Below are 23501 nucleotides of genomic sequence, written 5' to 3' on the forward strand. Positions count from 1 at the left end.
ATAAACCTGGCATGAAAGATGACTGACACTTCTGGATGAGAAACAGACATCTAGCTGGAAAGAGGAATGTGCCTTTGGATGATAAGAGGTTTCGGGGCCAATAATGTTTAGAAAATTTGTGCTCCATTTGGCCTCAATCCCTTTATTTTATCCACCTCATTAATCCATTTTAATTATCCACCTCATTGTTCAAGTCCTCTTACTGCTTAGCCTCTACGCTCTTTTGCAATTAATAAACTGCACCAAATTAAGAGCATCACAATCCAGAGCATGCTGAGAAAAACAGGAAAGAAATAGCTAAGAGTTTCAAAGGTCATCTCTAAAGATAATTTTTCAGAATGAACTGTACTCCTCAATCTGTGCTATTTATAACACATTGCAATAGTACAGTAGCACTTGTATACAGTTAGTGAATGAGAACACATGTCACGCTTTTGGGCTTCATGGGAAAGCGAGGGCAGGAAGGAAAGGAAAGGAAACAGTGAGATGCAGAAATCCATGGAGAATTAATGCTGGAAAGGGTAGCTAATAATAATAATAATATTTAAAAGCAAATTGTAGGCATTTTTCATTATAATGCAGTAGGTCTGGTTGCCAGCAGACCTGGGAATTGTTTATTAACTGTAGTCACAATGACAAGTATCATTAGGCAATATATTTGGGAAAATCACGAATTATCATAAATAATTAACACTAAGCTACATTAAGTAAACCACATGCTGCACTGTGTTACACTTGTCTTTCTGGCTGCTTTTTTCCCAACTTTCAGAAGAAAGCTCTCCATTGCTCTCGCTCCAGACCAGGGCACAGAACTGCTGCAATTCTTTATCAAACGTGGGTGTGAGGGAAAGGGAGAGGAAGGATTTCGGGTGCTGTGGAAGTTCCCTAGCCTGTGGCAAAGGAAGCACGTTCGAGGACATGAGGCAGGCAGATAGTGAGTAGGACAGGAGTGCAGCTGCTGGGTGTACAGGTTTGTAACTCTGTAGTTTCACACTTTGCTGTGTAGTTTCGCAGAGTGGCTCACGGATCCCTAAAAGCAACCGCCTGTGTGTGTGTTCCCCAGTGCTTAGGCAGCCGTCTTGCAGCTTCTTCCCTCATTCCGCCCTGCGCCTCCTCCGCCAGCGAGGGTTCTCAGCAGAGGCGGCGGCAGCTCCGCCGTGCCCCGCGGGTTGCTAGGGAGCGCTGCGAGCAGAGGCGGGCAGCCCTCAGCCTGGCCTCAATTGAGATGCCTTAGCAGGGACCACCGGAATAACGAAAAACAGCTAGAGGGGCTGTCTGGGAGAGGGCACTTCGCCTCTCAGCAAGTCTGGTCTTGCTGCCACTGCTCTGTCTGCTCTCTGTCCCCCGGCAGGAGCCATCTCTGTGTTACTCCATCTCTCAGTGCTAGTGCTTTACCTTCCCTAAGCTGTGACTGCTGCTCTACTCCTGCCATTCAGCAGCTGCTCTCCCTTCCAGGACCTCGCTGCTCTCTCCTGGGACGCGTGTTATCAGGGAACCCGGGCTCTTCCTCCCCCTGGGATGCCTCAAGCAAAGAGGGGCATTACGCAAAGCAGTCACAGGGGCAGCATCTGACCTGCGCCGTCTGGCTGAGAAGGGTCGGTCATTTGCGGTGTAGTTTGCAGGCATTAGTGCAAGTATCAAATGAAGGCTTAATTTCAAAAGTTCTCCTGCAGCTTCTTGTCAGAGAGAATTAGCCTACGTGGCTAGAATCCAGATGTGCACATCTATCAGCTGTTTTGAAAGCACGGAAGTTCAAGATTAGTGCAATGCCAGTCATTCCTTCGCCATACTGAGAGTCCCTCCTGTCAGGTTACTAACAGTGAGTAGCAATTTGTGCTCTGCAAAACACTCCCACTCTGCACATACAAACAAAACAATTTCTTAGTTATGCACTTTGTAAGTGAGGGTTCAGTTCTGCAACCCTTGCAAAGGACAAGCTGTACTTTGCTCTTACCACAAGCCCCTGGAATCTGGGCCAGTGGTGGATTTTGACCATGGAAAACATGAAATATGCACCCATCCGATACGTTATTCTTCATCACAGTGAAACTAATTTCACAGCAATACTTACGCTCAGATTTGCTGCTGTCAAGAAAAAGGCAAGTTTTACCTCAAATCTTTCAAAACTCTATGAAGACAACAACTAAACTTCCAGAGAAATTTTCTTTAAATGTGAAGTATTTTAGCCAGTTTGCTGTGCTTGGTGTTTTTTTCAGATGGGTTTCATTGCTGGTTTTTAAAGCATAAAGGATACAAACCTGTAGATATTCAAGGTAAAGAGGGCAGAAAATTACAAGCTCCTGATCACCGAGACATTAAAATGAACATTGCTGTGCAACTATGATGTTGGTTACTACTATTCCCATTCACAACATCTACCTTTTCTCTCCTCCAGCTGAAGCTTTAAAATATAGGTATCACTCCCATTTTTTTAATCTATCAAGGTATTAGCTTTATAGAGTATAATTGACCCTAGTTAGTTAGTCAAGAAGGAGAAAGTGATGCAAGGTTTCCTGTTTATCCAGTCTTACAAAGACAGCGGAGCAGAATCTTTAAAGGCAAGTTAATCACTTAAGTATTAGATCAAAGCACAGTGTCTACTCAATTATTACAAAGTATTGCAATCACTGCAGTGAAAAGTTACCCATCAAACCATTATTTGCAAGAGATTGATACACATTCAAGAAAGAATAAAAAAAACCAACACAGAACAAAAGGACTATTTTTGTATGTCTGTGTATCTCTTCAGATGTTCTCCCAGAGAAACTGCAACCATGAGGTACAGCAAACAAAGTTAGATGAGGCCAAAGCTTCCCTTTCTTTAATAGCTACTCTTTTTAAATAGAGCCAAATTCTACCCTCTCTCTGGTTTAGTGGGGTTGCATGAAAGATGTCACAACAGAGTCAGAGTTACTAAAAAGGTTTCAGTGCAGAAAAAAACTCCAGAGGAAACAAAGAGGGTAAGTGTTTCTACCCAGATAAAACTCGTTACTGAGAAAGAAATCATCAAAATCTGTCCTAGAAGTGAAGATATAAAAAGAAAAAAGGTATTCTACAGGTGGAATTGTATGGTGGAGGATTAAGTCAAGCAAGTTCTACTAAGACTGATATTTGCCAGCATGAGTTGAATTGGGTGAGGCTAAAGGTTTATCTTCAAAAGCATCTTGAATCTTCCATCACTGCATATTCACATTAGGACTTTCTCTCTTTTTAAGTTTTTTTAAATCTAGTTTATTTATTCAAAAAAGCTGTGTATAGTAGGAGGGCTAAGTACAACCTCTTCCCTAGTGTGCTGAGTATGTTTGAGTGCAAAACATGCATTTAGCTTTTATTTCTTCATTTCCTAATCAAAAGGCATAATTTCACTGGGTAGGGTTGAAGTAATTTAGAATATTTTTTAGGGCTTCTGATATTTCAGACAAAATAACGCCTCAGAAATGACTTCAACATTGAATAAAACAAAAGTATAATGTAGAAACAAACTCACATTTGGTATTTTAGCACATCTTTTCCTTTGAGTCTTCATCCAGCTCTGATTAACATTAGCTTCCATTACTTACCTCATTAGGCAGCACCTTCATCGGTGCTTTAAAAGTCTTCTAAAAGGTTATTTGGAGATAAAGCCTGCAGAAAATTCTACACATGGTAGGATTAACCATGGTATATGCTGACCATGCCCTTCTAAATATAAACTCTGGTTAGAGAAATGGAGAGGCTCTTCATGCACTACATTACGTGGACTCCTCTCTGTGACCTCCAGATGTCCTGATTCTCCCTGGCTCACCACATAATAGTCATGTAATACTAACCTTGATGGACTACATATGAATAAGAGGCTATTTTGAGGTTGTAAGTGCTTCAAATTGTAAGGTTCCCTGCACACTATCCCACAGCTGGCTTGGGAGGAGAATACTCAAGTCAATGTAATATGTATGCAGCAGTCTTTATGAAAGCCCAGGCTGTCCTCAGAGATCATTCTCCCTGTGAGGAGTCTGCCTTGGAAATAAGCAAAAGACTTAGATCATTAGCAATGAGTTCCATGTAAGTGGCTGCTAAAGCATTAGTGTGTACTCCACCAACAGCCAGACAGTCCAGTGTGCACCAGGACTGTCAGTGTTGAATCACAAGCAAAGCCCACCTGCTCCTCCCAGCGTGGGCTGCCCCAGTGGGCCATAAACCCAGTGGGTGTCTCCCAGGCAGCCAGGCCACAGCCCAGAGCTCCCTGAGGCCTGAAAGCCTCCCACATCCCTGAACGTGGGGAGGCTGCAGCAAACTCAGAACGTGTCAAACGAGCCCTGCTACTGCTGCAAGGCCAGCAGTTCCCAATCAGCAGTGGATGCTGTCGTTCTCTAGACACCATCTGTTGCAACAGCTGCTGGTGGCTTTCCAACAGCCTCTTTAGTGCAGGTTTGAAACCGATTGCTCTCAGTCAACCACCCCTTCTTATCTAACCTTCATGAGAGAGACTGAAGATCATGGTCACTCTGGCCCTCTACCACAGGGCACGCAGTGGCATTGACTGGCAGTCTCACTGCCATATGGGACTGAGACAGGATCACCACAGCCCTCCTGGGAGTGCCTGCATGTGTAGTGGGCTGGGAGCAGGACAGGGGTGGGTGTTGTTTAGCAAAGAGCCCCCTCCCCACTGCCTGCCTCTGCAGGGATGCAGCGCCCAGTCCAGCATCTGGCCTGTCTCCTCTGTGGCCTCTCTAGTGGAGAGTAGCACCATGAGAAGCCTGACCTCTACCAGAGGCAGAGCAGCTTCCAGTAATCCCCAAAAGCCTTTCCTCTCCTGAAATCCCACACTGCAGAGCCCACAAGGAGCTGGGCCCTGCCCACTCCTGAGGCTCCCTGCAGGCAGAGCCCTGTCAGTCCCTCCCCAAGGAGTGTCTGCTTGCTGTGTCCCTGCACTCCAGCATGCACCCCCTCTAAAACACACGGGTACCAGAGCATATTAGGCCTGCGGTCTGAAAAATGTCTTTTGTTTAATATTTTGCTCCCTATGTTGGCTTCTCAGCACTGTTCAGTTATGCTTATTTTCTTAGCAGGTCTCCTGTGTAATTTTTATAAAGATTATAAACAGTGTCACCAGTCTGCCCTACTTTTTAATGAAAAATGCATTGAAAATCACTTTCAGCAACACACTTTTAAGACTTTATTTCTGCTAACTTAAAAAACTTATTTCTGATTGCCCCCTTGTTCAGATTTTTCACATTGTTGTGATTCACTACCAAATAGAAGATTTTAATGAAAATCTTTGGACAAAGCGTTCTAATTACACTTGACCTCAGTTTATGTCATGTGACCATGCACGTATCTGAATATCACCACGTAAAATGTACTTTTGGCAACCGAGAGCTATTGGATGTTTAAGACTATCTGAAAACAAACAAAAAGGAAACACGTTGAAGCAGCAGAGAGCAATCCCTTAGTCTGCCTCCTACCTGTATCTGCATTACTGGTGCAGGTGCATTAACCTTTTATTTCCTTCAGATGTCTCAAGGAAAAGTAACATCCGTACAGCGCTTTCCCCCGTATTTTTATATTCCGATTATGTAACTGTGCTGCTTGCATAACCGCGACAATAAGTGTAGGATTTGTCCAAGGATCAACACGGAGCAGCTCCTGCCAGTCGTTCCCGAGTGTCCCTCCCAGCCGCCCCGCTCGGAGCGCGCAGATAAGGTGGGTGCCGTGTGTGTCAGTGACGCTCACCCCATGCAGCCCGGCCGGGAAGGTTTAGCCTAAAATAACGTTTGCATTCACTGCATGAGACAATGTCACCAAAGAAATCAGGTCTCAGCGGCCTTACCGAAGCACACAGGACAGACCGCCACCCAGCTGCCACCCGTCCCCTGTCTGGGGGTACTTCCCCGCTCTGTCGCGCCGCCGGGGATCCCCCAGCGCCGCGGGTCCATCTCCCTTTTCCCGGGGCTCCCGCCGCACGCGCGGGCGCAGCCGCGCTCGGGGCTGGGCGGGCGCCCCGGTGCCCCCTTTGTGCTTTTTACAGCAGAACAGCCCCGCGGGCAGGCCCCGCACCGGGCAGTGCCGGTGCCAGTGACCCTGCGGCCGGGAAGGGGCGCCGCGGGTCCGCTCCGGCCACACGCCTCGCTGCGGGGGCTCTCACGGACCCGCCCCCCCGCTGCGGCCGCATCAATCATTAACGGCGGCTCGGGTGTCCAGCACCTCCCACCCCGGGAAACCCTACCCGGGGCGGCGGGGGCGTCTCTTCCCGCTCCTCGGGAGCGCTGGATGCGCCGCCGGTCTCCAGTTACCGCGATGCCGGGCGGCGGGGCGGGAGGAGCCGCGGCGGTGCTGCCACTGCCCCTGCTGCAATGAGTGATGCTGCCGGGGGCGGCGGCGGGGGCGGAGAGGCGCAGAGCTACCGCGGATCCTTCGCCGGCGGCTGCGGGCGCAGCGGCTCTGCCTCGCCCGGTCGGCGGCGAGGCGGCGGGCCCGGGGCCGGCCGGGGCAGCGGCAGCATGCCGGCGGGCGATGGGGACAAGAAGGAGGCGGCGCCGCCGCCACCGCCGCCTCGCCCTGCCACCCTGCTACGGTGGGATGAGGTGCCCGAGGACTTCGTGGAGTGCTTCATCCTCTCGGGCTACCGGCGACTGCACTGCTCGGCACAGGAGTGCCTGGCCTCGGTGCTGCAGCCCACCAACGAGACCCTCAACTTCTGGACCCACTTCATCCCACTGCTGCTCTTCCTCACTCGCTTCGGGCGGCTGCTTCTGCTGCGGGGCGCCGGAGACGTGCCCTTCCACCACCCGGCCCTGCTGCCCCTCTGGTGCTACGCCTCGGGGGTGCTGCTCACCTTCGCCATGAGCTGCACGGCCCACCTCTTCAGCTGCCTCTCCCCGCGCCTCCGCGCCACCTTCTTCTACCTGGACTACGCCTCCATCAGCTACTACGGCTTCGCCAGCACCGTGGCCTACTCCTACTACCTGCTGCCGGGGCTGAGCCTGCTGGACGCCGGCGCCATGAGCCGCTACGTGCAGCAGCGGCTGGGCTGGCAGCTGGACTGCAGCCTGCCCATCGCGGCCTACCGCGTGCTGGTGCTGCCCGTGGCGCTGGCGCTGGCCGTGGGCTGCACGGCCGCCTGCTGCCGCAGCCGCGCCGCGTGCTGCGCATACCCCTTCGCCGTGCGCACCTTCGTGTTCGCCATGCCGCTCAGCATGGCCTGCCCCATCATGCTCGAGAGCCTCTTCTTCGACCTCCGCGCACGCAACCCCACGCTCTTCGTCTACTTCTACCGCCGCTACTTCTGGCTGCTGGTGGCCGCCTTCTTCAACGTCAGCAAAATCCCCGAGCGGATTCAGCCGGGGCTCTTCGACATCGTGGGGCATAGCCATCAGCTTTTCCACATCTTCACCTTCCTCAGCATCTACGACCAGGTACACTACGTGGAGGACGGGCTGGCTGAGTTTCTCAAGGCACCCCTAGCCGCCCCCACCTACCTAGGCACCGTGGGCTATATGCTGCTCCTGACCGTCTGCCTTGCTGTTGTCGTCAGGAGGTTCCTCAACGTTGCAGACATCTGCAAGCAGGACTGACCAGCCCGGTGACCCTCTGGACAGCGACCACCATGCCAGTGACCCTTGGCCTGGAGGTCCTTGGGCCGATGACCTTCAGACTGGTGACCCTCAGTCCAGAGCCACCATGTCCTGAAGAAGCTGTGACACCTGGGGAAACACACCTGTGGAAGAGCCAGGTCCCTTTCTTGGAGGTTTGCTGGAGAAAATGACCATGGCAGAACTGCTCGTGCTCTTTAAGCTACTAGGTTACCAGGGGAAGCAAGCAAATGCTTACTGGTATGTTGCTGCTTAGAGTATAAGCTGAAATAATTTAGCTCTGCTACTAGGAAGAATGCATGAATGGTGAATGCCACTTACTAATTTCATAACAATTAGGTCTAAACTAGCTCTGTATATACATATATATTTATATATCTAGCTATATATTTATTAGCTACATATATGTGTATATATATGTATACACCTGAAGACATTTGTGCAATGATTTCTCATAGACTTTTAATCAACTCCTATGTGAAATTTCCTAGCAGATTATGCACTGACATTTATCTTCCTCTCTGATATTGTAACAGGCCTTTTCAGCCACATACTGGATTTTAAATGCAAAGAAATCAATAGCTATCCATAGTTTCTAAGGTCTTGCAGCCTTTTCAGCCAGGGAACAATAGATTTAAGAGCGAGAGGAAAAACAGCTGTGAATTATTACAGAATTACCAGTTAATGGAGAGACCTTAATTAGACAGACAGTAAGTGGTTGGTGTAGCCACTCGGATACTAAAATAAAATAGAAGGATATGTAAAATAACCGAACCAGAAAGGGGTCAAACTGGTTTGGAACGGGGGCAGAGGAAGAACAAGGACCCTGCATAATGGAATGGCTCTTCCCTCAGCGTGTCAGGAACATCTGTTGTGCTGAGGGAGTTGCTAAGGGGCCCCTTTATCTTCCTGGGTAAATCACCCCCAAACCAGTCCTCTAGAGTCAAAGTCAGATGCCAGACTTTCTATAAATCCCTGCCAAGCTCGGTGGGAGTTCTGTGGATGTAAAGAGAGTAACTGATGCATAAGATCTCATTCTGGATCTTTTAAAAAAACTACATGGAACTAGTTTCTGCTGCTCTTTAATTAGAGCACTGTCATATTTACCATCCTAAAATTAGTTGCAGAATACGATACTGCTGAATCCGAGTTCAGCACCTAAAATCTGGCTCTACAAGTACAGGATACTGGCACTTTTTTGTCATTCCCCACTTTTTCCTATTTTGATTAGTTGTGGCTGCAGCTGGATGTGTTGAAGTCATCTTTCAGAAGCTTTGGGGGAGTTCAAAAACAAGAATTAGGAGGTGTTTTCCAAAGCAGTATCTTTTCAGAGCAACCCATGTATTATCCTTGTCACAGGACAAAGAGCTAAGTATAGATTGAATTTACTCTAGAAACATTTTTGTGCAGATTTTAAGCAGATGCATTTTGCGTTTGTGTGACAGAACAAGTGCAATAATGTTACACAAGGGGCTTACCAAGCGAAGTTCAGGTGAGAAACTGCTTGTGTAACCCATTGTCTAAAGAAGGGTGGTACTTCCTTAGCAAACCCTTGTGTCAGACTGCATAATAGCATAATAGCTGTTTTACCCAGCTCCTATTGTAGAAGTGTATTTCTGCTTGGGTCTTTCCCATTTTCATGGACATGGCATCTGAATCCCAAGACAATGTTTTGAGTCCAGTTCTCATCTTCTGTAAGACAAAGTCCCCTTTGTTTAAAATGGGAATATAGGAAGGACTGTAGCCAGGGATTATAAAGTCACATCCTTAAACATGGGTCAGAGTAATCACAGACCCAATAACTGATATGCCCTCTATCAATGTAACAGCTTTATGAAAATTTCTCAATTGAAGTGCATAAGCTAAAAGAAAATTACACTCATTCAATTTAGCTTTTATCTCAACCCATTTAAAGTATAATGGTTTGAATATTTTAGATTCTTAGCGAACGATGAAAATGGCCTAACAAATACTCTTTGCCAGCCACAATTCTGCTAGTATGTCATTTCTGGAAGGGTCAGATGTATTTTAAGGAGATTGACTAGAATTATCTGGAGTAGCAGTTCCCAAAGTGTGGCCTCTTGAGTTATTGCTGTTGGGGCATAAAAAACTGCATAGCCTGTGTGAGTGGCTGTGTTCAGTTTTAATTTACCAACCTGCATGAAAAGAAAATGGAAACTACACGAAGTATTTAAAATTTTACCTATTTTCACTAAGTTTTGTCATAAATGTAGCATTGCTTTCTTTATTTTCTTCATTGCTGCCAACAAAGCAGAAAATGATCTGCACCACTGGGAGAGGAGGCTGGTTCACAACAGTTATTCCTTGAAATGTGCTTTAATATTGTGAAAATCCTGAAAACTCACAATCCAAAGCCAGTGGATCAAGACCTTCAGCCATGTCAAGCTATGAATTTCCACAACTGCAAAAAGAGGCCAAAAATCTTTGAGATGGGCTGTATTCAAGTTAAAATAATAGAGGCATAGTAGTTAGAGCCCAATGACTCATCCAAACTAATTATGTAGAAAGGGTTTGCCTGGGAGATGCCACTAGCACATCCAACCAGCAATTAAAAACTAAGAAATAAATCTTAGAGATAGCAAACCTCAGCATTAGAAGGCAGCTCAGAAACAAACAGTAAAAGCCAAATGTAAAAGACCAGGCTTTCAAAGCATACTGTATAATGAATTATATTTGTGCTTGTCAGTCACAATGTAGAGGACATCTCAAGAGGCAATGTCAAAAATGGCTGTTGCTAACTTGTAAAAATACATTTGATATTTGGAGTTAGGCCACCCAGGGTCATCTATATATATCTCAACAACAGATAACAGTATAAAGTTTGGATTGCAACCAGCTGCAATTTTACTGGACTCTTAACTGCTGTTACAAGAGTTGCCTGTGAGCCTCAGTCACACTAAAGATTGGTACCTGGCTCTGATATTAAGAATATTGCTTCATTCAGAAGTTTCTGTTGGCAGATTGTTTAGGCACGTGTATGGGCCTGAGCACCTCATGGAATTATTGTAAAAGCTGGTTGCAAGCACTGCTGGCTGAGCCACTGTAAGCAGGCTGCTGAATCCTGAGTGAATGGCTACAGGGAGATGTGATTACAATTTAAGAGTTCTAATTAATGGATTTTTGTTTGTCTGGTTTTTGTTAAAAAAAAATGTGACTACAAATTAAAAAGGTACAGTAAGTGTGAAGAATATCTAGGGAAATGTTACCTGAGTGTCTGTGTCTATTCAGTGAAGGACATGCATGCAGATAATAGTTCCATTTGCTGTGTCCAATGGACAAAACTAATCTGAGATAAAAAGATTCAAATTGGAACAAGACATCTATAATTATAGTGCTTGAATTTGCTCATATAGAAGTGAGTCAGCATTTGTGTGACTTGTAAGGGTGCAGGATAACTTTCTGGTGTGAAAGCACATGACTGAAGAACATGTGTAAGCATGTTCAGAGGTCTCACCTGCAGACTAGATGCGTAAGGAAATCCTAGAAAACTAACTTGCTTGCAGAAGTACGTGTCATAATGTTTTTATAACCTGCCATAAGGTCTACACTGTGGATTCCACAGCTCATGTTTAAAACCAAAAAGGCTTTTCAGTCCTTTTGGAGTAGATTCTGTACAGGGATGGGAGCGCAAGGTGGGGACTGGAGCACAGGGAGGTAGCCTGTAAATGCCTGGGTGTCTTTCTGTGTTTGGCCAGCACTGACTTTCAGACTGACACACCTGTGCTGATGTGAAGTGACTGTTGCTGGGGCCACTTCCCAGAGTATTGGTGGCATAGACACCCTCCCTTGCATTCAGCATGTGCCTAGAACTGCAATCTACACTGGCATATATTCAGTAAGCCTGGCTTCTGGGCACTTCTGAGTAGCCTGTGAGCTTCCAGCTCATCTTCCTGTAAGATTGATGAACCTCATCTGTAATCACTACCCTGTTTTCTGTGGTGATACAGTATTTTTTCTGCAGTGTGTGTATTTGAATGTCACTATCCAGGGAATCTGTGAAGCTCTGAGCAGCCTCATTAGCAAGACTGGAATCTATATTTGGAAACAAAGGGAAAGGTTTCATCTGCATGCTGCACTTGTAGAAATGTAGCAGTTAACAGTAGAAGTATGTTCATTTTTTTTGCTAAAATGGTAATTCTGCTTAGTTGTCCAAGTGTTATGCTTATTATTTATTTGCTGAATCCAGCTACTGTGTCAGGTTTTTGTCAACAGTGCACCTGCAGGAAATGACAGTATGAAAGTTTTACTTCATGTTTAAGTAAACTCTGAGGCAGCACATTCATGGAGCATTATTGCACTAAACTCAGTTGATTACCATCCACATGCCTTACAGAAGCAAGTCATACCTGTAGTGATTGCCCAGATTAAACTGTTTCTTCATTGCCTATGAGCTTAAAAATGACCAAGTGGCCAGTAACAAGCTGAGGAGTCAGGCACTCCTGGGTTCTTATCCTTGCTTTGCCACTATCTGTTCTGTTATCTAGGGCAGGTTGTTTAAACTGTGTTCATTTTGAATGAATTTTAATTCATGTGAAACACTGGAATTGTACCAGGGTTGAATTTGACCCTTTGTGTCTCAGTTTCCACATCTGTAAGATGGGGAGAATATACCTTACCTACCTCGCAGGGTTGCTCTGAAGACTAGCAAATGTTTGTAAAGCACTTAAAAATGCAAACACCCTCCCAGGTGCTAAGAAGAAATCTTCCAGCAGAGAGAATGTTATATTTTCCGTCATCTCACAGGGAGAGGAGCGTGAACGTTTCCAGATTGTGAACTCTTGGGACAAACCCTTGTCATTGCCATACTCCTAGGATGTTCACATCCTGTGTCTTTTTGGAGCTGATGGCTCCAGAAATTTCCACTGGCTCAAGTGGGGGGCAATCAAGACCCAGGCAGTATTAAACAGGCTGACTAAATGCTCTAGGGTCAGGAGTAAAGAGAAAACATAAATGACTTACATATGCTTTTCTTCAGAAATTCTCACTGGTAACTTGTACTGAGGAGCATTGTAACACCCACGAGGCCTCCTTGTTCATTTAGCCATGGATTGTATTCCAGTTACTATGAAACAATGGAGCAGGATTTCCCATCAGTGTCTGTAAGATTATGATTATGTCTCAGTTGCCATTGGGAATTTTGAACTACGTCAAACTTCTTACCAGAGTAAAAAGACCTGAAGTAAATGAAGCTTTTAAGAAAAAAAAATAATTTGAGAATATAAAATTATATTGATCAAACAACGTTCTCTTTTTCCCTCCTGTTCTGCAAAACCAACTACGTGGAGTTAATCTTATGGTTGAGTGAAATCTGAACTGAGATCTTTTGACCACATATATGTACTCCGTCAAGAAGCCCTGAATAATTATTCTACTATCCCACTCTGCCCATCAGCTGGAAGGGCTGATACAAAAAGCACCACTGACAAGAGGACCATGTTTTTTAGAGCTTTTCTAACTGGCAGCAGTAGCTGAGGGAAAAAAAAAAAAAAGACTACATCAAAGGGTTTGAGTGATTTGTTAGTCAAGGCCTGTACCTTTAGAAATTCTCCCAATATCCAAGTATGTTCCTAGCTTCTGTTAGACACCTCTGAGTCAGGGCTGTATCACCAACACTCAAGTTACAGCTGAGACTTTACTCTCTCAGATGAGATGTAAGATGGTAGTGTCACATGCACTGAAAGACACTGACCTCCATTCAAGACACTTAGTGTCTTGGAGCTGGGTGTGGAATTAAGTTAAATAATTTTCACATCTTGCTTAGACAGATGCTGCTTCATTCCACTGAATTCAGTAATAAATTATTGACCAAGACAAAGGAAGCAGGCTTTTGCTTGAAGTTGCCTGGAAGGGAACACCACCAGCAGACTTCTGCTTTCAGGGCATTTGCTTCCTGGGCCGTACTCAGAACATGGAGGATTCTGAAGTAGGGCTTTGCTACTTCATGGGAATGCCTTAGGATTTGTGGCTGTAGCTGGGGGTTATTAGTACAGAGAAACAGTGTATAGCAAGTCAATTCTGTCTGCTAGAGGTTCAAGCACGCTTTAGTAGGAGGTATCATGTTTAAGGGGCTGTGCATGCAATGAACAAAGTGTGACTTTCGTGTGGTTCTGTTGGGAGGGTTTGAAAATTTACTCTTTGTACACTTTTGGATGCTGACTACTGTATATGTAATGACTATGCATTTTTAGCAAAAAAAAAAAGGGTGTGATCTATAAATAAAGTTGATTCTGAATTCATTTTTGCAGAAATGCATTTATAAAGGCTTTTCTCATTTCTTTGTATAATTTACTGTGACACCTGTAGGATCAGAAATGTGTTGAATGCAGTTCTCTTCAAACACAGGTGATGTTAGCATGAGTACAGGAACCTTCAGTTCTTACATAGGGGCATAGGGGTGTTGGTATTTCTGAAAAAACTATACTAGCAAAAGTATCATTGCCATTTTGTTTCTTTAATATTTCAAAGCAATAAAATAGCATGCTTTGCCATTTCAGTTTTCTGCTAACTAATTATAGACATCCCTGTTACATTAAGGTCTAATACATTAATATGTATTAGAAGATTAGTGTTCAGTGCTCCCTGAAAAATCATGAAATTGGTAGCAATAGCAGTGTATAGAATCAGCAAAATATTGACTGCAAAATGAAGAGGTCTCTGGCATCAAGTAAAGTTTCCTATTTGGCAGAGTAGGATGGCAAAATACTGTTTTCAGTCCAAGTCAGGCACTAAAAAGCACTCGGTGAACTGCAATTACATAAAGTGTTTGCCTTAAGCCTTTTCTGTCAAAATTCAGCAGGACAGGATGTATCCCAGCATAATTGCAGGTTCCCCCTTATAGGAACACAATGGAAAACTGTAGGATCTTCTAGTTAAGGTGTGCAGAATTCCTTCCAAAATTCTAAAATTCTTGAGATTCTTATTCACAGACTTTGTACATCCTATTTGAAATGTGGCAATGACTTAAAGGATTTGATGATTCCAGCAAAAACCTCCATTACCCTCTTAGAAGTAGATACTTCAAGAGACTACATCCTGCAAATAAACAAATACTTCACAAGACTGCATCCTCCTGTTAACACTTAAGGGTTTTCATAATGTTATCAGTAAACTCTGGATCTGACTGCTGGACATGAACAGGCTGGGGGAAAACCTCACAAAACTGATGAAGCCAGTGAAGATGGCAAAACAGTGAGCAGAATGGTAAGCAACAAAAAGCTGCTAGGACAGGTAATTTATTGAGGTCAGTGCCTCAGCCTTCAGCTGTGGTGGATCCATAGTTACTCTGATAATCTACTGGAAATCTGAAGGCAATCTATATTTTGTTACCATGACATCACTTCTCTGACAAATGACCCTAAAACTCAGGACTGTATTTGAGGAGGAACAAAGAAACATCTGACACACAACAATTACATTCAGATTTTATTCTCTCATCATAGGATCACGTAAGGCTAGCAGGATCTGCGAGTGGAGATGAAACACATTAAAAATTAAAAGCTGGTAAAAACATAGAGTATTAAATCAGTATTACTGCTAAAGCTCAGTCTTGGCTGCAGTGACAAGAGCCTTTGGGGCAGACACTACAGATGCACTTTCTGCATCAGAAACCCTCTACCACTACAAGGCAGATCTCTTATCAAGAGTGGCAGTACACTTCTGTTCTGGGGAGCTGGAAATACTTCTCTTGCCAGGGAGCACTGCCTTGGGGTACATGATGCATGCTGTACAGAAGCAAAATGAGAGACCATGTCACACAGTTTTTTTGGAGAGTAAGCCATTTTATAGAGTTTTCTAATTTGAGTCTCTCCTGCCTCCAAGGTCTAATCCTTTCCTGTCCCTTCTGACTGATGAAACATGAAAATATAGTTTTCTTTAAATTTTGGTGTTAAGTATACTTTTCAATATTATACTCTGTTTGCTAGAAAACGTCTGTTCTCTCTCACTCTCCTCTGCTGTCTTGAGAAACTGGGCAATGCCACATGTACAAGAAAAAAATCCTTGGGTTTTTTCCCCCCTCTTTATATGCTGGTCTCTCCACATCCACAGTCCTCGGGCTATGGAATTCAATCACTGGCACTCACTAGTGTTCCAAAATCTCAGCTTTTCTTTTTAGCAGCACTTGGAAGGACAACTAGGAAATGTCAGTGAGTGGATAACAAGCAGCAGAATCTGCAGCCCTCAGAAATAATACAAGTAATGAGCAAAAGGTAAACAGGTCCCTGGGGCAGCTTCTCTGATACCTTTGTACTCACAGACATCATCTCTCATTATCCAAAATTTAGTGAAGCTCATAAGCACATGCTTAACTTTAATAGGACTGCATATTTATCTTTGTTCATTGGTGGGGTGAACTTTTCCTTGTGTTTCAGTGTGCTATAGAAGCAGAGCCCTAATGAGCAGACCGTGCCAGGGAAATGTTGCCAGCAAGAGTCTGGCACAGCAGATCCTGCCATCCAGCCCTAAGGCAGTGTCCTACACTCCCAACTCACTTTCCCTCCTTAGCATAGCACTTTAAAACACTCTCAGGGCATCATCTGAAAAATTTTAATACAAAACAAAGAGCAAAGTATATATATAGCCAGAAATGCACCAACTTAGTCATTAAATAAAGCTGCAGAGTTTGTGCCAATTACAACATCAAAACACTGTTTCTAGTATGTAGAAAATCATAGCTTGAAGAGAAACAGTTTGGAACAGTAAGTAACCAGAACCACTGAGCACTGAAAAATATATTCAATAGCCAATATAGTTAAAAAGAATATTTATGTTTGTAGAATATGGACTCAAAACTTAAAAAGAGAAGGCAAATATTCTGTGAAGAACACCTTTGTTCCTAGCAATAGAGCAAGTTCCTTCAAGCCATAACTTATTCTGCCCTAACAGAAGCATGCCATCTCTTCTATTCTAAAGTTCAGACGTTCTTTGGACAATAAAAAAAAAAAATTTACTTAATTGCGTTCAGTAAAACACGGAGAACTGATAAAGATTGAGAACATACACAAGAGTGGGAAACCTGCTCAAAATGCAATATTCAGGTTAAATGAATATTATTTCAAGTCCCAGCTAGCTTAGCAGACCTATCACCTCAGAGGGAATATACAGTGTATCTTCAGATCTGCTTCTACTGGCATGACCATAATTCCAAAGAATACAGTGAATTGATATAATGAAAGGCAAATAGTAGATACCTCAATTACAGTTAATCTGTGATGAGTATATTTTTGTATTCAGATATAAGGCTGAATTACATACATGAAAACCTTGGTGGTGCTCTACATACATGACAGAGTTTAAAAGTTGTATTGATTTTGACTTTGCTGGCAGATTCTTACATGGGTTTGCACAAAGCAAATGAACTGGTGGACTTACAAATATTACCAAGTGAAGTAATCACTGCTTTCTCTTCTGAAAGTCACAGTGACTCCAAGCAGAGCTACTGAAGACCCTCAGTGAATCTGATCTGGCCCTCTCCCCTTTACAGCAGTGGTAGCTTGAAGTGCAAGTCCTCTGTGGAAAGTACTAGATGCTCACCTAGCAGTTTCCAACACACTTCATTGCTGCTTTTAAATAACCCCAAGGAATGTTATTTATTAGCCAAATATGCACATAGAGCTAATAAATAATTATGATTTTCAGGCTCTGGAACTGTCATAATTTCTAATTTCAGTGTCAGGGCAACACTGCCAGGTATGTCCTAGACATGGGTGACTTCCAACTTATTACTCAACACTCTTTGTTCCAAAAGCCATTTCAGTCCCCCACTAGCTCATGAAGAAACAATCTGCAGCAAACAGGCTGGTAAATGAAGTCTCTAAGGTGACAGCTTCCCATGTGCACTATAATAGGTCAGCAGCAGTGCAGTTCCTTTCACAAGTGATTCCTGAGCTCAATTCACAAACAAGCACCAGACTCAGTTCTCTTCCCTTGGCATTTTGCCCGGAAGGCTCAAGCAGGCTGGAGAATAATTCTGACTTGTGAAAAGCTCTTTTCCCCTCCTATTCCCCAATCACATCCGTGTGTGCAGTACTGGCACAGAGGAGGCAGCAGGAATGCAGGGTGGCACAGCACATCCCTGTGCTGCACCAGCCCATCCGTGGCACAGAGCCACAGGATCCCACCAGGGCAGCTCCCACACACGAGTCAGAGCAGCCTGAGAAGCTGGCAGTGACAGCCCTGCCTGCCTGCTGGGCCAAGTGAACCTCAGAATAAAGAGATCCAGGCCTGCTGCTCAGAAGCAAGTTTTGCAACATTAGTCTGTGCCCAGCAGACCCATGGAGGACACTGAGGTCAACCAGCAGGAGTTTCCTAGACAAGATTTGGTGTTACTCAGTTTTAAGAAAACAAACTTTCATTTTCAAAGTTAGCCATCAATGATAAATGATACAGAGAATAGAAATTTTTAGTTTCCCTGAAGTTGCTGGATAGAGCTTAAAGACTAAATGACAAAAAAAAAAGATAAATGGATGTAAAAATATGACCGCAGGAGGATAAAGGTAGTTGGAACCAGTGGACAAACAGATAAAAAGGACGAGAGTGGTTTTTTGCAAGTCATTTAACAAAGAAGCAACAGCACATGCCCAAAGGAAAAGTTCAAGGAAAATTCACCTTTAATATCAAAGCATTCAGTGAATGCAACCACTAAAGTCCCCTTTTATGACTCTCCAGGACCAAAAAAGGACTTCCAGTGAGAAGTGGATACATACAAATTAGTTCTAGGAAAGTAATGTTTATGTATTAAATAAAAACCACATTTTAATGAATATGTATGATTATGATGGATAAATACCTTGTTGTAAAGCCTCACAACAGATACAGAATTTAAAAAATATATCCTCTGTGTGTCCTGCACAGGTAAAGAATGCCTGCTTTCTAATGCTTTAAATGTTTTAGAAAGATTATTCCAGCGAATTTCAGGATCTTCTGTGCTCTGAGGTCTGAGTTGGATCAAATCCTCAATTTCAGTTTGAAATGAACAAGGCAAAACAAATTATTCACATATTTTGAAAAAGTAAGGGGTAATTCAGATTGTTTTAATCTGCCCCAGCACAGGCCCAGGGACGGAGGCAGCAGAGCGCGGGGATGCAGCCGCCGCGGAGCTCCGGGAGCCGGGGCCGCCAGGAGGAGCCGCAGCAGCGCGGCCGGGGCGGGCACGGCCCGAGGGCTCCGGCACGGCCCCGCTCTCGCCAGGGGAGCTGGGGCCGCGTTTCTCATCTGCAGCGCACGGGAGGGAGCACAGGAACCCCCGCTCGCTCCTGCACAGCTGGTGAAGCGCTGCCCTTTGCGGCATCTCGCCTGGACACCGCTACTGTCCCCGGGGCTGGTCTGGGAGGGATCCCATCCATGGAACACTCAGGGAGAAGCTGGCACAGAGACCTGGCCGGCTGGCAAAAATAATGCCTCAGAGGCAGCTGCTTGCTCATACAATCCAATAGGGAAAAAAACCAAAACTGTTTTGAAGGGGATGACGCCACTCTCTTAGACATTCCTGGAATTTAAACTGAACATAAGTCAGTCGGAGTGAGAGTATGCAGCTTGCCATGTTGGCTATTTATTTAAACATAGTGACTAAAATAAGTTCATTTGATCTATTTTCCTTTGTCACATGCATACCACAGCAAATGCAGATTAACATACCTATTAGACTTCTATAGTAGTTTAAAACCAGCGTGACAAGCAAGCAAAGAAACAAAACAGGCAAGCAATAAAAAAGATAATCTGAAAGTATCTTCCTGTGCAGGACTGTACCTTTCAAAGGTGAGCAGTTGAAAGTCATCAGTTCAGCAATGGCTCCTTCCTGGCCCAGACCCAGTGAGGTGGATGAGCCCTGGTAAAGCCCAAGGTAGCCATGAGGCACTCACCTGGCTGGCACAATGCTATGACCACCCTGCCACAGCCAGCATGTTGCCTACTGGATAGGAACAACTGTTTTACTCTGCTACCCAGGTATCAGACTCACCCATGTTCATTGAACCTGCCTACCATATTCCCAACTGATGTCAAACAATGCACATATATTTCACGCTACAGTTTTCAACACCTTAGGCATTCAATTGTACTTTCCAAAATGCTGCAGTCCCCTTCTTGGCTGTAACATTGCAGTGTTAACTGGAGTATTGCAGCAGTGCCATGATTCAGTCCCTGTGTGGTAGTTTACTGCAGGAGCTGTTAGACTGGCTGTGCCGTTTGTAGGGCAGAGCTGACACTCAGTCTCAGTGACAGACACAGACACCAGCTCCCCACCTGCCATGACCTTCAAGCTCTCCTGGGGAACTCCCATTCATTTTGGCCAGTGACACTTCATTCCCAACCTATGCCAAAGATCATACAGCACCTTCCAGACAGCTGTGCTTTCCTGTCCACTGGTCATCTTTCAAATAAGTCTTTCCTGGGCACAGCCACTATCCAGAGCTGCTATCTGAGGCTGTTAGATGATCTCCACAGCCCTTGTCAAAGTTGGGATATAAGCAAGTTTGATCCACTCATTTCTTATTTAACACCAGCATATGGAAAATGTTTTTACTGTATTATGACTTCCTGTGCAAGCTGCTCAGGGATCCCTACTTCTTGTGTTGGCACAAGCTGTCAAAGTCAGTAGCCTTATTGGATGGATGCAGAATCTCATCAAAGTGTTTCCAACTGTCTTTACTACTTTCTTCCTTTTATTTATTTCTTCCCACTCTCTGACCCAACTTCACTATCTCATCTGTTTCCCTTTACAAATTTCAGACCTGAAGCTGAATTTCTTCAGATCTGACTCCTTCTATGCAAGCAGAACACTGACAACTACCTTGAATGTGGGTGGAAACTCTCTAAGAAGAGCCAAGGTGGAGCAAGGTGGAGCTCCCTGTGTCAGTGCCACACTGCTGCCCTGCCTGAGGCTTCTGTAGCTCCATGAGCTGCTGCCACACAGGCAAGACCTACAAGTGACTTCCTTACTGCCTGTGGCCTTTCAGTAGTCTTCTCTTTCTGTCTTCTACTGTTGGTTGTATTAGCACTAAAGAGTAAATAACTCTACATCCCACTTGAAATATAGTTGAAATGTGGCAACATGCAATCATGCTTGTACATTCAGTTAAATCCAGTAATAACACATTTTATTCTGACATGCCATTGAAAACCAAATGCATTTATTTCCTCACACAGCCCAGGTATAGGTAAAGCTTTTCTGGATGTTTCAGACACCTTATATAAACTAAGTCAACACACAACCTGTCTAGATACAAAATACCCTTTGAGAGTAAAATTCTGGTCTCTGAGGAATTTGCTCTGGCAATACCAAGATTTACTGATTTTATCATTAGATTTTATTCTTAGGATATCAGTCATTTCTTTGTCAACAGATTTTACCTATCTCAACATGACTGATCGACTTGCAAATCCAATCAATGAGAACTCAGAGGCTTCAGCATCTTCTCTGGTAATAACTGCAGGGATTTGCTCTCAGGAGTATAAGAAATGTTCTGCAGTACAAGCCCCATCTTTTATGCTCAATGTCAAATGTAACAGGTTTCTAATAATAGAATCACCACAACCTGTCCAGCAATTCCAGTCCTGGATTTGCCACAGGACATATCTCCTTAGGTTATAGCTAATGCAGTAAACAGTGACTCTTCCTAGTGACATGGTAAAAATAGAAAGGCTTCACATGACAGGGAGTTTTCTCATCTACAACACTCTTCAGAAGGTTTTAGCAGGGGGAGTTTCAGTGATATGTTTACAATTCCTCTTACACACATTACAAAAGAACTCTGGGGGTTTAATATGGCTCTTTACAGGTGGGAAGTACAACCATCTCCAGGGTATACAGATGCTAGATCTTTAATTTCAGACCTCACTTATAATTGTATATTCAAAGATTTTTATTTTATGATGGGAACATAATAGAAGAAATAGAAATGTAATGGGGGAAACAAAACTTTCCACATTATCCCTTAACTGAAAGAATTTTCTTGAAAATTCTCACATTCCCTTAATTAGTTCCATGAAGAGACCAAGTTGCAAAAGTATCAGTTGCTTTGGAACTAGCTGTCAACAAAATAAAATAACATAGTTGTAAGCTGTTGCTCAGCTTTGACGACTGGGGGCAGTAATTCTCTGGTCCAGCAGGGGTTACACTGCAGTGTTCTCACCAATGCTCATTTAAAAGTTACCTTAAGCCTCCAGAGAATTCATGTGACAGCCACATGCTTAACAGGAAGGATAAAAATGATGCAGAGGTGCCAGGCTTCAGGGGTCTCGGAGCTACAATGCAAAACCTTCACGGACCCATATCCTGCAGCTGCACAGCCACAGCTCCCCAGGGACCCCAGGCCCGTGCTCCCTGCTGTGCCCTGCCACCATCCCAGCCTCACACCCTTGGCCACCACCAGAGTCAGCTGAGGCAGGGAGACAGGTTACACTCAGCGTGCCACAGCACAGCCCACAGGCAGGAGCAGGGCTGGACAGAGTTATGAAGTCATGACTGAAAACTCAGATCAGACACCCAAGGACAGGCAGCTACAAACTAAACCTGCAGAGAGCTTTACCTCTGCACTGCCTGCACATCCTGGGCCAGGACAACAGCTTGTTTCCTGTGAGCACATGGCCAGGGACAGACTGCAGGACACCTCAGCCTCAGCTAGGCAGTGGCTCACTGCACTCATTTCCCAAGGCCAGGGACACTCATCCCATTAACCCAAAGTCTGTTCCTGGGCTGGGCTTTGTGGCTGCTGCTGTGGTGAACACAGCAGAGCAGTGAGTGGAACAGAGAAATGCTGCTTCCTCCAAAAATGCACACACCCATGGCACTTGCTCACAGTGTTTCTGTACACATTGCAATGGCTGCACTTAGTTTTGTCCACACACGGATGGACACAATGCTGTAGTTTACAAGCATCAGCTACATACACTAGATTTGATACAGTACTTGCTGCTTGGTCATTCTCTTTTCATCTGCCAGAGCCTATGTAATATTCAACTCCTTAACCTTTGAGTATTCATCACAATATCACTTGGTGGATTCTTACCTCTTGCCGACAGCTGCCTGTTCTTTATAGCTTTTACATAAGATGTGTAGATGCAGAAATCAGCTGTGTACTATCCATCTCTGAGTTTCAAGACAGTCTTCTCTGCCTTTGCAGCAGCTAACATTCAAAATTTTCTTTGAAAAATCTTTCATCTGAAAATATGTTTTAAAGGTTACAGGTCATTTATCCCTCTGCAGTCCAGAACTTCTTTCCAGATGTCAGAAACTACTGTTCTTTAATTATACATTCCTCTGAAAGGCCTTTAACACTACGAATTCTTTTCTGTTTCATGAAAGTAATTTTATTGGCAAAACATATGACTAACAAAAGGGATATGACTTTATTCTTACCGTAATATGAATTATTACAACACTGTTTACAGCTGAGCTTCAAAAACAATTTTCAGGCAGCTCTGGTTTTGATGACTAAAGCTTAAACATCTTAGGATTTTTTTACTCATTTTTTAAAGCCAGAGGGAGTGAATTTCTAATTCCTGATGCCATTTTTGTCAAGCTGGGTGTCTGTAGGTCAGGCATATGCACTAGAACTATCTAGGCTTGAGTTCTCTAACAGAAATTCATAAAACTGTAAGATATTAGAAAATTGTGACACACTAATTCACAAACTGAGATAAAGTGAGAGCAGTTTTCCTCAGCCTGCACATAACTTAAAGCTTGCTCCTTGCCTTAGCCCTGAACAAGAATTTGTTGCCTGAAACATTGTCTGTCCTCTAGCTGGCTCAATGAAAACTCATTTGTGCTAAAGAGCCGTACCTCACATGATGCTTTCAGCAGGACTCTGCACAAACATTACTGCTGGGGCTCCATACAGCCCTGGCTATCCAACTGGCAGGCAGGTCTCAAGAGTTCTTTATTCCTGCCAGACACAAACCACTATAGAGCAG

The 23501-nt window shown here is 44.3% G+C and overlaps 1 protein-coding gene across 1 annotated transcript; it reads left to right on the forward strand.

Annotated features, from left to right (window-relative positions):
- Positions 1 to 6332: 6332 nt before the first annotated feature.
- Positions 6333 to 13844, forward strand: PAQR9 (progestin and adipoQ receptor family member 9). Its single transcript, XM_059479394.1, has one exon. The coding sequence runs from the start codon at positions 6333 to 6335 to the stop codon at positions 7551 to 7553; it is 1221 nt and encodes a 406-aa protein (XP_059335377.1). The 3' UTR covers positions 7554 to 13844.
- The last annotated feature ends 9657 nt before the right edge of the window (positions 13845 to 23501 follow it).

This window comes from Ammospiza nelsoni, chromosome 10, assembly GCF_027579445.1.
Source record: "Ammospiza nelsoni isolate bAmmNel1 chromosome 10, bAmmNel1.pri, whole genome shotgun sequence".
Lineage (NCBI taxonomy): Eukaryota > Metazoa > Chordata > Aves > Passeriformes > Passerellidae > Ammospiza > Ammospiza nelsoni.